This window comes from Hakea prostrata, chromosome 8, assembly GCF_041222555.1.
Source record: "Hakea prostrata isolate BN-2017 chromosome 8, UWA_Hpros_2, whole genome shotgun sequence".
In the NCBI taxonomy this organism is placed as follows: domain Eukaryota; kingdom Viridiplantae; phylum Streptophyta; class Magnoliopsida; order Proteales; family Proteaceae; genus Hakea; species Hakea prostrata.
This window is the reverse complement of record NC_142607.1, coordinates 26291971-26304736: the sequence shown is the minus strand read 5'-3', so window position 1 is coordinate 26304736 and position 12766 is coordinate 26291971. Positions and strand designations below refer to the sequence as shown.

Sequence of the window (12766 nt, the reverse complement as noted above, 5' to 3'; positions counted from 1 at the left end):
GATGCAGGTGTTGGCTAGGATTCCCGGAGATGGGATTTTTAACCAAACCGTTGGATGGTTAAATTTGCAATCCAGTCTCTTTCTCCTTCGATAAATGCAATTAATAGGACCAACTCAACCGCAACCCATTCCTGTATTTCGTATAAGAATAAGAAGAGTCGGCTAGAATGACTCATTGGTTTGGGAAAATAACCGGGAAGTGGAATGCCTAGGTATACTTTTCTTATGTACCGGCGCCATCAATGTCGAGTTCGCTCTCTAGTTATATGCTTTTAACATGCATCTGAGGCAATCACCAATCAAAGCGCGCATTGGTGAACGTTCACCTTTTTTTCCCAAGAACAATCAATACTTTGAAGCTAGTTACCCACTTGAAAATTCTCTTTCTTCTTTCTTTCCTTACTTTGGAGTACAAAGGAGGAGCTCTTCCCTCGTGCCCGGGTCACATCACTCGCTTTATGAAAATGAAATATGGAATTCATTCTTTGTCTAGGGGGAACCCCCTTCCCTTGCTTCATTTACCGTTGTTACCTCCGTCCGCTCCCAAATAAACGGACTTTAGCATGCTTAACCGTACTCCGTCTTGATTACTGCCAGATTACGGGCTTCTTCCCCGCCCTTTCTCTTCCTTCTTTCCGCTCACTCCCTCATATGCTTCTCCCCCCCTACGCTTTTGTGTGCTTCTGGCTTCGAGTTATGAGTTCGTAGCGAATGTCAAACTGGAGCTAGGAAGGTAGCAGTGAAGGCAGTGAAGGGAGCTATCGGGTAAAGGAGTGAGCTTAGCCCGTATCCGGGTAGGGCACTCTTGTTTCAGTAGTTGCTTAGGCCGTGTAAACCGTGGATCGTAGGACTGGTAGTTTACTTGCTTACTCCCTGAGTAAGGCGGCTCAGTTGTAGCTAACTTGCTTTTGCAAGGTAGGGATAGCTAAGTATGCTTTGCTGCTGCTAAGGTTAAATGAGACTATGGAGTGGAAAGAAGCCAGCTAGTGGAAAGGTGGAGCTCGTTCTATGACCAACTCTCTCTCGAGAAGGCGTTTAGCCGATGTATTCTACTAGTCCACTAAGAGAGAAGTGACCACACCATGCGAGAATACTCCATATTCAGCAGGATCCTAGTCTAGGGCAAGGCAAGAGGAAGACCAGGATAAAATCTTACTTCTAAACATAAGTGAAAAATGACATACCTGCGTCTAGTTGCACCGGTCCCATCACTGTCTTAGGGAATAGCCCAGAGAGTGATAAGATGGCAACCCCTCCGTTGATCAGCGAGTGGGTACTTTCTTGGATAAGGAGCAGGTAGAAAGACTTGGCCAGAACTACTTGTCCCAGGGGAAGGGCTAAGATCTTCTTTCTGATCGAAGAAGAAAGGCGAGATTGGCATCGAGAAGGCGTGGGACCCGCTACTATGGCTCCGAAATGGGCCCGCTTATTAACCACTTATTAGATCCTATTTCCTTCACCGTCATTCATGGAAATGACATTATGGCGATGAAAACCACCATAGTAACCGCTGAACCTACTTACACAGCTGTCGAGAGGACCTGGTTATTCGATCAATTTGTAAAGCGGGGCGCACATCTCTCTCGAGAGGAGGCTGTAAACGGAATGAATGATTGAGGGTGCTGCTTCAGGTTTATTAGGTCTTTGCGCCAGTGGTCCATCTAATCGGACATAGAAAAAGGAGTGTAATGTCAGTGATGGTGCGCTCTCCTTTCTTAGGAAGAAGCGGTCCAGGCACACTTTCTTGCTTATCCCTTTTATTTCCCGCTTCTCATAGCCTGAATAGCACACTACCAAATACACAATAGCTGAGGTAGGTTCATGATGTGCCTCACACCCGTGAATCACTTCACTCACTTTCTCAGTCAATCAATCCAATCTACATACTCTTATATAGGTTAGGTTATAGGATTGATTTTGCTGTTGATAAGAAGACCGGTGCTTTAGGTTATGAAACTAAGGCACGGGACAGAAAGCGGGAGAGGGGCGGTCATCGATTCATTCAGGTAAGCGGCACTTAGTCAACCTTTGTTGGCTTAGTCAAAGGAGGCGAGTCAGGTGCTTTTGTCGGCAATAGGGAAAGAATTCCCTTGGTAAGCGCTGGTTAAAGGGCAAAGCTCAATTCTCGAGAGGTTGGTGTACTTTTTGCCCAGTCTGCTATTCATTGTATAAGGGGGGATTCAAGCCCTAATGGAAAAGTATGATCATCCCGAATAGATGGGAAAGATTAGCCAACCGGATACGGGATGATAAGAAATAATTGCTTCAAATAAAGGCCTTCTATTTCTATTTCTATTTCCATTTCTATTCAAGCGAGAGAGAAAGAGAATGGCCATCAATTGGAATAAGAAGCTCCGGCTATAGATGGATCGATCCCAATCAACTGTAGATGCAGATCGGTCCCCTCAATATCATGAATAGTGGTCCCCGCCAGTAGCTAGTCAACAAGCTATAACTGGTCATTTAGCTATCACTGGTAAATGGCCTTTCAATGACTCTCTTCGGCTCCTTCCTTATCCATTACCAATCCTCAACTTCCTAGTGAGTTGCCAGCAACCAATAAGAAAAACATCTTTGGCCACGCTTCTCGGGTCAGGCCTTCGAGACGGACTTTCAATAGTCATAGCTTAGTAGAATAGCCAGTAGCGGGTAATGGCTTGATCCGGGCCAGGCCATTAGCTCCGGTATAGAATCAATATAGTGGCGCTTTACTCCTCTCCCAGAGGTCTCCCACTCATTCGATTAGCGGATTCCCCGGATCGATGAACCTGTCTTTCTCCTTCCATCCTCCGGGGCCCTTATCCGATCAGTTGTCCTCCTTCAATAAGCTATCACTTGCTTCTTGATCATTAGCCTTGTTGCTTTAATGGTTGGCGATACAAATCTGAATTACTCGGTTCGAGGATTGATGCTGTGGCGGGACCTGGTGGTGTTGGTGATCCGGTTAATGGTGATCCCATTGCAGCTTGAAGAGTAGGAAATTTTGCAGAAAATTTACTAGTCCAGCTTACAACATCATTATCCAAGTAAGTACCATGCCCTTCCCCCAAACCATCCCGGCCACATTCCCTCTTCTCCTTTCTCATCTACAGCCGTCCTCTATCCCTCCCAACCCAAACTCTGCATCGCAACCCCTCTCAGCCCTCCCACCCATCATAGGTCATTCCCCACTCGTCCCCAAACCCTGCGGCAGCCATAAAACCCCTCTCCATCCCTAAAACCTTAATTCCCTAGCCCTCCCATAGCCTTAGACTACAATCCCAGCCCATTCTTCTCCTCTTTTGTTCTTTTTTTCTCTCTTTAAAGCTTGGGCACTTCTGGTATTTCCCGAAATTGAAGTCAGAAGTGCAGCCGCCCTCTAGTTCTAATAGAACCCTATACCCTTGACTTAAAACCCCTCACCCTTTGGCAATTAGAATCCCGACTCTCTACCTTGGATCCTATGAACCAGCCCCTTTCATACATCGAAAACCCTAGAATTTCTATAATTATTCTTTCTCGTTAGGATACCCCGACCCTAGAATTTTCAAAACCCTAAATCTCCCTAACCCTTCATCCAAATCTTGGACCCTTTTAGGATTAACATCCCAATAACACAGTTAGCACTCAAGCTTACCCTAGGCTTCATCCAAACCCTTGAAACCCTAATTCTGATAAACCCCTAATACCTCCATGCACTAACTTCAAAATTTAGATCTGTATTCAGCAAAACAGCCGAGTTCTAAGCTTGAATTACAAAACCCTAGATTCTAAAGCCTGGGTAAACCTAACCCTAACCCTTGTCCAACCCCAGCACCCTCAAATCTGCAAATTACCCTCAACCATAGGATATGATAAACCCTGGTGATTATCAGAAAGATGATCTTGTGGGTGGACGTCTACCTAGATCTATGAGGGCTCTACTTCAATCAATCAAACCCAAGATCCTGGTTCACATCAATTTGATGTCAGAGCTATAGACGAATCAGCAGTAGCCAGTAGCCAAGATACTTGAGAACATACAGAAGACCTAAACTGAGATGCTAGCACAACTACAGGGCATTGCAACACAAGTACAAGGCTTTACAAATAGGGTGGCTCATCTAGAACAACCATGGAGAGAAGAAGAACACACTCTCCCACCCCCATGAGTTTAATCCCAGACCGTATTGCCCCACTGGGAAGCCATTGATCCATATAGGTACAGGGATGATGCACCAGCTAGAGGTTGCAGAGAAGAGAGGAATAAGAATGGTCATACATGAAAATCTAGGTATGACAGTCCTATCTACGATCAGTTTGGCACAAAGGAGAGACCACCCCGCAGGAGAGCCATCAGCAAGCACTCATTACCTTGGAGGAGCACATCCGTTCCTATTTCAATGGAGACTAAAACCACAGAAGGGGAGCAGGCCACCATAAGGTAAAATTTGAATTGAAATTATTTAATGGACCTCTAAACCCCCTATTTTTTAGTCACTCTACCTTGGATGATTACTTTGACTGGTATGACCTTTCAGTGGATAGAAAGATAAGATTAGCCAAGGCCAAGCTTGTGGGGGCTACTAGGGATTGTTGGAATACAATGGAGTCAGAACTATACTATGAGGGTAAGAGAGGATACCACTTGGAACCATATGAGAAGGGAACCGATTAAGATAGCTACTAGAGCTCCATAAAACCAGTTTGCAAGAGATCCCATACTTTGAAACACAGTACCATGTTTGTTGTCGATTACATTCAGCAAGTTGACTTTTTTGCCTCAAAGATGGGGGCTTGGGAAAGCTAGCTACAAATGATGAGTGGATTCAGGCTTGGTCTGAAGTATGATATACATGTGGCCTTAGGGGTGACAGGCATATGGGACCTCAGAGAACTTTTCAACAATGCCATACTTGCAGTGACCCTACTAGCACAGAAGAAGCAAAGCAGCCAGGACTTCAGAAAGGACCCCACGATCACCACCAAACCCTACATCCCATCCACTGTTGTCCCTCGTAAAGGGACTGAATCCACCCAAAGCAGACTAAGAGCCCCAGTCTTCCGCAACCACCCAGGTGAATGTTTCTACTATCACGACAAGGGGCACTTTGCTAGAGTGTCCTAGAAGGAGAGTTTGCAGTACTAGACACCAACTAGAAAATTCCAGAGGAACTAGCTTACCCTCCACTAGGAGTAAAAGCAAAAGAGGAGTTCCGGGAGGATTACTTAGACCATGACCCACACTTGAATGTCATGTCTAAAATCCTAGTCACAGAGCCAAAAGGAGAAGACTGGAGATGGAACAGCATCTTTCACACCAGACCTAGAGCAGGAGAATTGCTAGCATAGGCCATCGTGGACAATGGCAGCTGTCCCAATGTAGTTTCTAATAGCTTTGTCAAAAGGGCAGGACTCAAAAAGCACCTCTACCATACCAGGTTTCCCTTCTCAACAATGCCAAACTTGAGGTAACATCCAAGCGCTTAGTACCAGTGACTCTCCACACCTATTTTGATGAGATTTAGTGCAATATAGTCCTTGTGAAGCTTTCCAATATCATCCTTGGGAGACCCTGGTTGTTCGACAACAGTCACCATTACATGCACAGAGAAAACAAGTGTTTGTTCGAACATAGGGGACAAAAGATTGTGCTTTTGCCTTTGATTTACTAGCAGAAGCCAACAAGAAGCAATCCTCCGAACTAGCTAGAAGGACTCGAACCTTAGCCAAGAAGTTCTCATGATGTAGAAAGGTTTACCAAGGCAAATTCTAGGAGCATATGAAGTTCAGAAGTTGAACCCCCACTCATCGGAGATGAATGTTTTCAAGAAGGGGAAATTTGATGTAAACCAGATTCAAGGCCAAAAGAGGGCCTGGGGTTGTTTCCCAACCCCTATGGTCCCTAGTACCAATATGGGCATTCGAGTAATTTTGCACTTTTCATTTGAGTCCAATGAGGGTTTAGTTGGGTCCAGTATGTTTATGGGACCCTAGATCTACTCTTGTTTTCGAATTTGAGTTCATATTTGTTAAGTTATTGTTTATTAAAGAATCCTTGTTAGGGTAGGATTTCTAGGTTGTGAAGGAGTCCTCTAGTTATGTCCTACTTCTTGCTAGGATTGAGTAGTTAATCTTAGAATTTAATTTGGATCCTTCTAGAGTGAGATATGAAGGTTCCTTGTGTGAGTTAGAGTCTTTAGTCAATTAGGAGTTTCACTTGAGTTGTCTTGCAAGTCATAGTGATTTCTTTAAAAGGGCTATTGTGATCAGCAGGTTTTGATGATTAATAAAATTGATTGAGAGTTGAAGGCAACCAATGAAGTCGTGGGTACCCTAGAGAGGGGCCTACGGCAGCTTGAAGAGCAGGAAATTTTGTCAAAATTTCACCAGTCCAGCTTACAACGTCACTCTCCAAGTAATTACCAAGCCCCTTCCCCCCCCCCCCTCTTCTTCTTTCTCATCCGCAATTATCTTCTGTCCCTCACCATAATTCTGCAACCGAACCCCTTGCCAACATCATGAAAGTTTGGGGAAGTGTTTTCATGGATTCATGTTTCATCTGTGCATCAAACAAAAATGAGTAATTTGTTGTGTGAAACCACCAAAGTTTTGAGGCATTTTCATGGTTAGTAAATGAAGAAAGCTTTTGAAAAGATTATAAATCTTTTTATAGTGGTTAAAAGATTTAACATGAACTGAGGCTTGAGTTATAATTCTGCATCCCAACCCCTTTCCCGCATTATAGGTCATTCCCCACTAGCCTCTAAACCCTGCGGCGGCCATAAAACCCCTCATTTTTAAAATCGTAGTTCCCCAGCGCTCCCCTAATCCTAGACTACATTCCCAGCCCATTGCTTTTCTCTTTTCCTCTTTTTTCTTCCTCTACAGCTTGCAGCACTTCTGGAATTTACAAAATTTGAAGTCAGAAGTGCAGTAGCCCTCTAATTCTAATAGAATGCTATCCCCTTGACCTAGACTCCTCTCCCTTCGGAAACTAGAATCCCTTCACAGGCCCCGACCTTCAATCCTAGGAACCAGCCCCTTTCCTACATCTAAAACCCTAGAATATCTGCAATTAATCTTCTTCATTAGAAAACCGTAACCGTAGAATTTTCCAAACCTTAAATCTCCTTAACCCTCCATCCAAACCTTGGCCTTACAAGATTAACTTCCCTACCCGAATTAGTGCTTGACCTTACCCTAGGCTCCATCCAAACCTAAAAACCCCCCAATCCTCATAAAACCATAAAATCCCCAAACCTTAACTTGAAAATTCAGGTCTATATTCAACAAAACAGCAAAGTTTAAGCTTGAATTAGAAAACCCTAGACTCTAAAGCCTCGCTGAACCTAACCCTAACTCTTGTCCAATCCTAGCAACCACAAACCAGCCAATTACCTTTAACTGTAGGGTTACTACGGACCCTAGAAGACTGCTGATTCTCAGGAAGAGGATCCTGTGGGTGGACCTAGATCAAGGGCTCTGCTTCAATCAATCAAACCTAGATCCCGGTTCACATCACACAATTTCATGGGTTGTTGGATTGTATTTGGTAAATCGTTATACCTTTGAGAACTTGGATTGTGGTAATTTTACTTGGTTACTCAATGGACAAATTTGTTTCTCATGAATCTCTTTCTCTGTAGCTACAAGATTCTGGTTGCTGGACAGATGCAGCAACTTTAGCTGCGACACATTTACATGGAACTGATTATGCAAGGTTTTTCCTCTCTTTCTTCATCATTCCTCACAAATTCGATTTCTCTTGGTTTTACAGTTTTGATACTTCCACCCCTCATACTTGAATGACAAAGTGGAGAAATGTTACTGTGCCTTGTCACCAGCCATAAGGATGATTTTGCCAGAGAGGGGGTTGGGATTTTGTAAACTCACAACAATAGATGGAAGAACAAATTATTGGTAGCTCTACAGGAATAAGAGGAGTAAACAGAGAGAAAATGGTTTTTGTGCACTCCCTGAAGACTTTCTGAACACATACACAAATTACTTCCCTATACAAACATGAAAAAGATGATGTAGACTGATTCCACGGTCAAAACAAGCCTTAGATTTTACCACAGTACAAATTTCACCGAGATGGTCAAACTTAAGAAATACCGATATGGAATCTGTGGAGAATTTTAAAATTCTCTTGTCTCAACTCAATTTCTATTGTTTGACCATATTTTGCAAGTTTCAACTTAAAAACCCAATATTGTTCACTGAACCCCATCAAAACCTAAACCTAGCTAGAAAGTAGGCCAGATTCAGCGAGCACTTTTTTACACCCAATATCATTTAATTAAGTGTCATTGTATTTGTATTTCATTTTTTTAGAAATCAAGCTTTAAACAACCAAAACAGTGTTTGAACTTGAGAAAAGAAAAGAGAGAAGAAAAAGTAAAAAAAAAAAGAGAGAAGAGAGAACCACAAAAGAAGCTTGTGATTCTAGCTAAAGTAAAACTAGAATTTCAAGCTTCCTTAATTTATAGAGTTCAAGTGCTTAGCATACAACTTGAGAGACAAGAAACTTGTCCTCTAAAAAAGAAATAAAGCATACAACTTATGGACATAATTTTCTAGTATTCTAACTCCTAAAATCTGTCCAAAATAGAAAGTACAGAAGAAGGAAAGTTTTGAAATTAGTAACTACTAGAAAATAGAGCTATGCTTTCTAGAAACTCCCAAAACTTGTGTAGCAAGATTTCTACACTAGAAATAGAAAGTGGAGTAGCATATCTAAAAAGAAGCAAGCATCAAGGCATAATACTATTCATGTAAACAGTAAAACAACTCGTTACTTCAACACTCCCCCTTAAGCTAGAGCATACAAGAATCCAATGCCTTGCTTGTAACAAATAGACTGGAAACTTGGTCGAAATAGAGCTTTAGTGAAGAGATCAACGAGCTGGTCAGTAGCACTAACAAAGGGAGTCTCTATAAGCTTTTCTTGACTGCATCACACACAAAATGACAGTCAACCTCTATATGCTTCATCCTCTCATGGAACACTGGATTACAAGCAATGTAAGTGGTAGCCTGATTGTCACAAAACATTTTTATAGGAGTAGAAACTGCGAACCCCATCTCTTCTAATAAGGAACAAAGCCACGTTAATTCAGTAGCAGTGTGGGTCATGGCCCTATACTCAGCTTCAGCATTAGACCAAGCAATAGTAGATTACTTCTTACTCCAAGTCAAAAGATTTCCACCAAGGAAGGTAAAATAACCTGTAGTAGACCGGCGATCAGTGATGCGTCCAGCCCAATCCATATTAGAAAAGGCGACCAAGTCCATACTTTGATGTGGTCGATGGATGAGTTTCTCGAACGCACTTTTGAGATATTGAAGAACTCGCATTATTGCATCCCATTGAGCCTTCCTAGGAGACTGCTTAAACTAACACAACATACCAACAAAATAAGAAATATTAGGACGAGTAACAGTAAGATAAGTTTCCTAATAAGACTCTTATAATGATGGACATCATCCAACAAATCACCGTCATTTCGTCCTTACTTTTAACTAAGGGTCCATGGGAATATTGCTAGGCTTAGAAACAAGCATGTCAATCTCAGTCAAAAGATCTAAGACATTTTTTTGTGACAAACTAACTCTCTGTTTATTGTGGACTATCTCTATCCTCAAGAAATATTGTAGATCACCCAAGTCTTTGGTTTGGAAACACTTTTGTAGGTATGCCTTGACTATATGAATGGCTTCAACGTTATTGCCTGAAAAATAATATTATCAACATAAACTGCCATAATGACAACACAACCATTTTGTCGTCTAACAAAGATAGAGTGATTAGAATAACATTGTTCAAATCCAAAGGATTCCAGTCTTGCTAAATTTCTCATACCAAGCTCGTGGAGACTGTTTAAGGCCATAAATTGCCTTATGAAGTTTCCAAACACGAACATTGTCCTCCCCTTGAGCAACATATCCCGAAGGTTGCTCCATATAAACTTCTTCACGAAGATCACCTTATAAGAAGGCATTTTTTATGTCAAGCTGAAATAAAGGCCAATTATAATTCATAGCTAAAGAAATCAAAATATGAACAAAATTAAGTCTAGCCAGAGGATAAAAAGTTTCAAAATAATCCACACCATATGTTTGAGCTTAGCCACCAAGCGGGCCTTTAACCTTTCAACCATACCATCATAATGATACTTAACAGTATACACCCACCAAATGCAGACCACATCTTTTCCAGGAGGTAGGTCTACCAATGACCATGTATTACGAGACTGTAAAGCATCCGTTTCCACATCCATGGCGGCCTTCCAGCCAAGGTCTTTAAGGGCCTCGGTATAATGGGTTGGAATATGAATAGCAGATAGAGAAAGTGCAAGGCAGCGATCGTGAGGAGGTAGATGATAAATAAATACAAAATTGGAAACAGGGTAAACAATGTCAAAGTGTAAAGTACAAGTATGAGTACCTTTCCTTAAAGCAATTGGTAAGTCATCTAAAGTCGGCGTAGGATCTCCACTAGAAGAATCCACTGGTGGAGAGGATGAAATGGGAACATCTATAGAACCAGCTTCAGTCTCCATTAGGGAAGAGTCACTAGTATTTACTGGAGGTTCAATACTATCCACAATGCGCTCTGCCAATTTACGTCTCCACTGATAAACTTGTAGAGGGATACCACCAATGGAAGGAACCATAGAAGGAATAGGGGGAGCAACATCTAAAACATGATTTTTAATAGATATAGCGGACTAGGTTAATGAGGTGTATCTTCAAAAAAGTCACATCCGCACTTACAAATTGTTTATGATGAACAAGATCATAACAACGAAAACCTTTTTGAGTACGTGAGTACCCAAGAAAAATACATTTGTCAAAACGGGGGCAAAGTTTATCCAAAAGATGTGGTATATGAACAAAACAAACACAATAAAAAATTTTGGGTGACACTAAGAATGGTTCTTTATTTGGAAACAATTGAAAAGAGATTTTCAGAAAGTAAAGTCATAGGCATTTGGTTAATTAAATGACCAGCGGTCAAAACGGCATCACACCAGTAATTCTTGGGAACATTCATTTGAATCGGAGAGCTCGTAGAATCCCCAAGAGGTGACAATTTTTGTGTTCCGCCACTCAATTTTGTTGGGGAGTGAGAGTTTGATGAATCATTCCAAGGGAATCATAGAGGGTAGATATATCATGTTGTATATGTTGAAAAATTTTAAGAGGAAGAGAAAATTGAGTCTGAATTTCATAAATAAATTTTGTAAATGTAGTTAAGAATTCTGTTTAATCCTTTAAAAGATACAACTATGTAAGTCGAGAAACGTCGTCCACAAAAGTGACAAAATATTGAAAACGATGTCTATTACTAACTCTGCAAGGACCCCACATATCGGAATGAACAAGAGAAAACAAAGACTCACTACGAGGGATCGAGCGTGGAGGATAGGTGGCACGATGATGCTTCCTTAACCCACACGCTTCACAATTTAATCTAGACACTGACTTAAAAGAAGGAAATAAAAGCTTTAATCTAAATGACAATGGCATTGGAGAGCATCTACACCATCGTCATAAAGAGCCGTAACGGTGGCAGCATAGTCCAGATAGTAAAGTCCGTTCCTTTTACACCCTCCACCAACCGTCTTCCTTGTGTGAAGGTCTTGGAAAATACAAAAAGTGGGAGTAAAGGTCATTTATCAGTTTAATGCTTTAGTTAATTGACTAACAAATAATAAATTAAATAGAAAGTTTGCAACATGAAGTATAGATGACAAAGTAAGAGAGTTGTAGGAGAAACATTTCCAAAGCCTAAAATAGGTGTGGAAGTGCCATTAGCTATGACAACGGAATTATTAGTAGTAGATTTAGAAAAAGAGTTAAAAAATGACAACTTACCAAGCCATGTGAGAGGAGGCCTGTGAGTTAATGATCCAAGGGGTATGAGTAGAATTGAGAAGTGTTGTGTTACCTGTATGAGAAAGTGTTGTAGCAAAAGTACCAGTGGATGTGGAAGTGCCAGTCTCAATATTTTGCAATCAGCAAAGGATTTGACTAACATCATCTCTTAGAGTTTTAGGCAAGTCTCTTGAAGAAGATACAGAACCACTATCATTGTTTGCTACAATATCAGTACCACCATTGGAAACAACATGATTGGCAAGTTGCTTTGCCCACTCTGGCTTTCCATGTTTGGCCTAACAAGCTTCCACTAAGTGCCCTGTTTTACCACAATGAGTACATAACCGTGATGTCTTGTCAGAGGATTGAATACCACGATCTCCAGAAAATCTACTAGTTCCTCCATGATCACATCCCCGTCCGCAAAAGATAGTAAAGGTTGAATTTTTTCCTTTAGAACTTTCTTTTGGAGAACTTCCTTTAGGCAAGACAATACATTGAAGTCTGGAATATGCTTCACTAAGGTTTGGGAACATGCTCACCAATAAGAAGATGTCCTTTGACAGATTTCAACTCATGGTTCCATTCTGCAAGAAACTTGGATACAAAAAATTCATTCAATTGTGCTTTGAATTTTTCTATATCTATCGTGAGAGGTTGAAATACGTTCAACTCCTCGATCATTCCTTTAAAGAGTTGTAATAGTCTTGCAAAGACTTGTTGGCTTGCTGAAATTGAAATAGTTTTTCATAAATACTAAAAATCCGAGTCATATTTTTTGCTTGGGAATAGGACTCTTGCAAATCATCCCATATTCACTTTCCAATCTTATGGAACATAACATTAGCTGCAACATCAGGTTCCATATTATTCCACATCCAAATTTTGATGATAGCATCATCTTGGATCCAACTAGCAT

General features: G+C 41.3%; 1 protein-coding gene across 2 annotated transcripts in view; it reads left to right on the top strand.

The window, feature by feature from the left end:
* LOC149007470 (uncharacterized) overlaps window positions 1-12766 on the top strand; it is a 114859-nt gene that overhangs the window by 86965 nt on the left and 15128 nt on the right. For both annotated transcript variants that reach the window (XM_089164538.1, XM_089164537.1), the window contains exon 18: window positions 7608-7681. In XM_089164538.1, the coding sequence (XP_089020664.1) occupies window positions 7608-7681 (74 nt within the window). The remainder of the gene's footprint in view (window positions 1-7607; window positions 7682-12766) is intronic.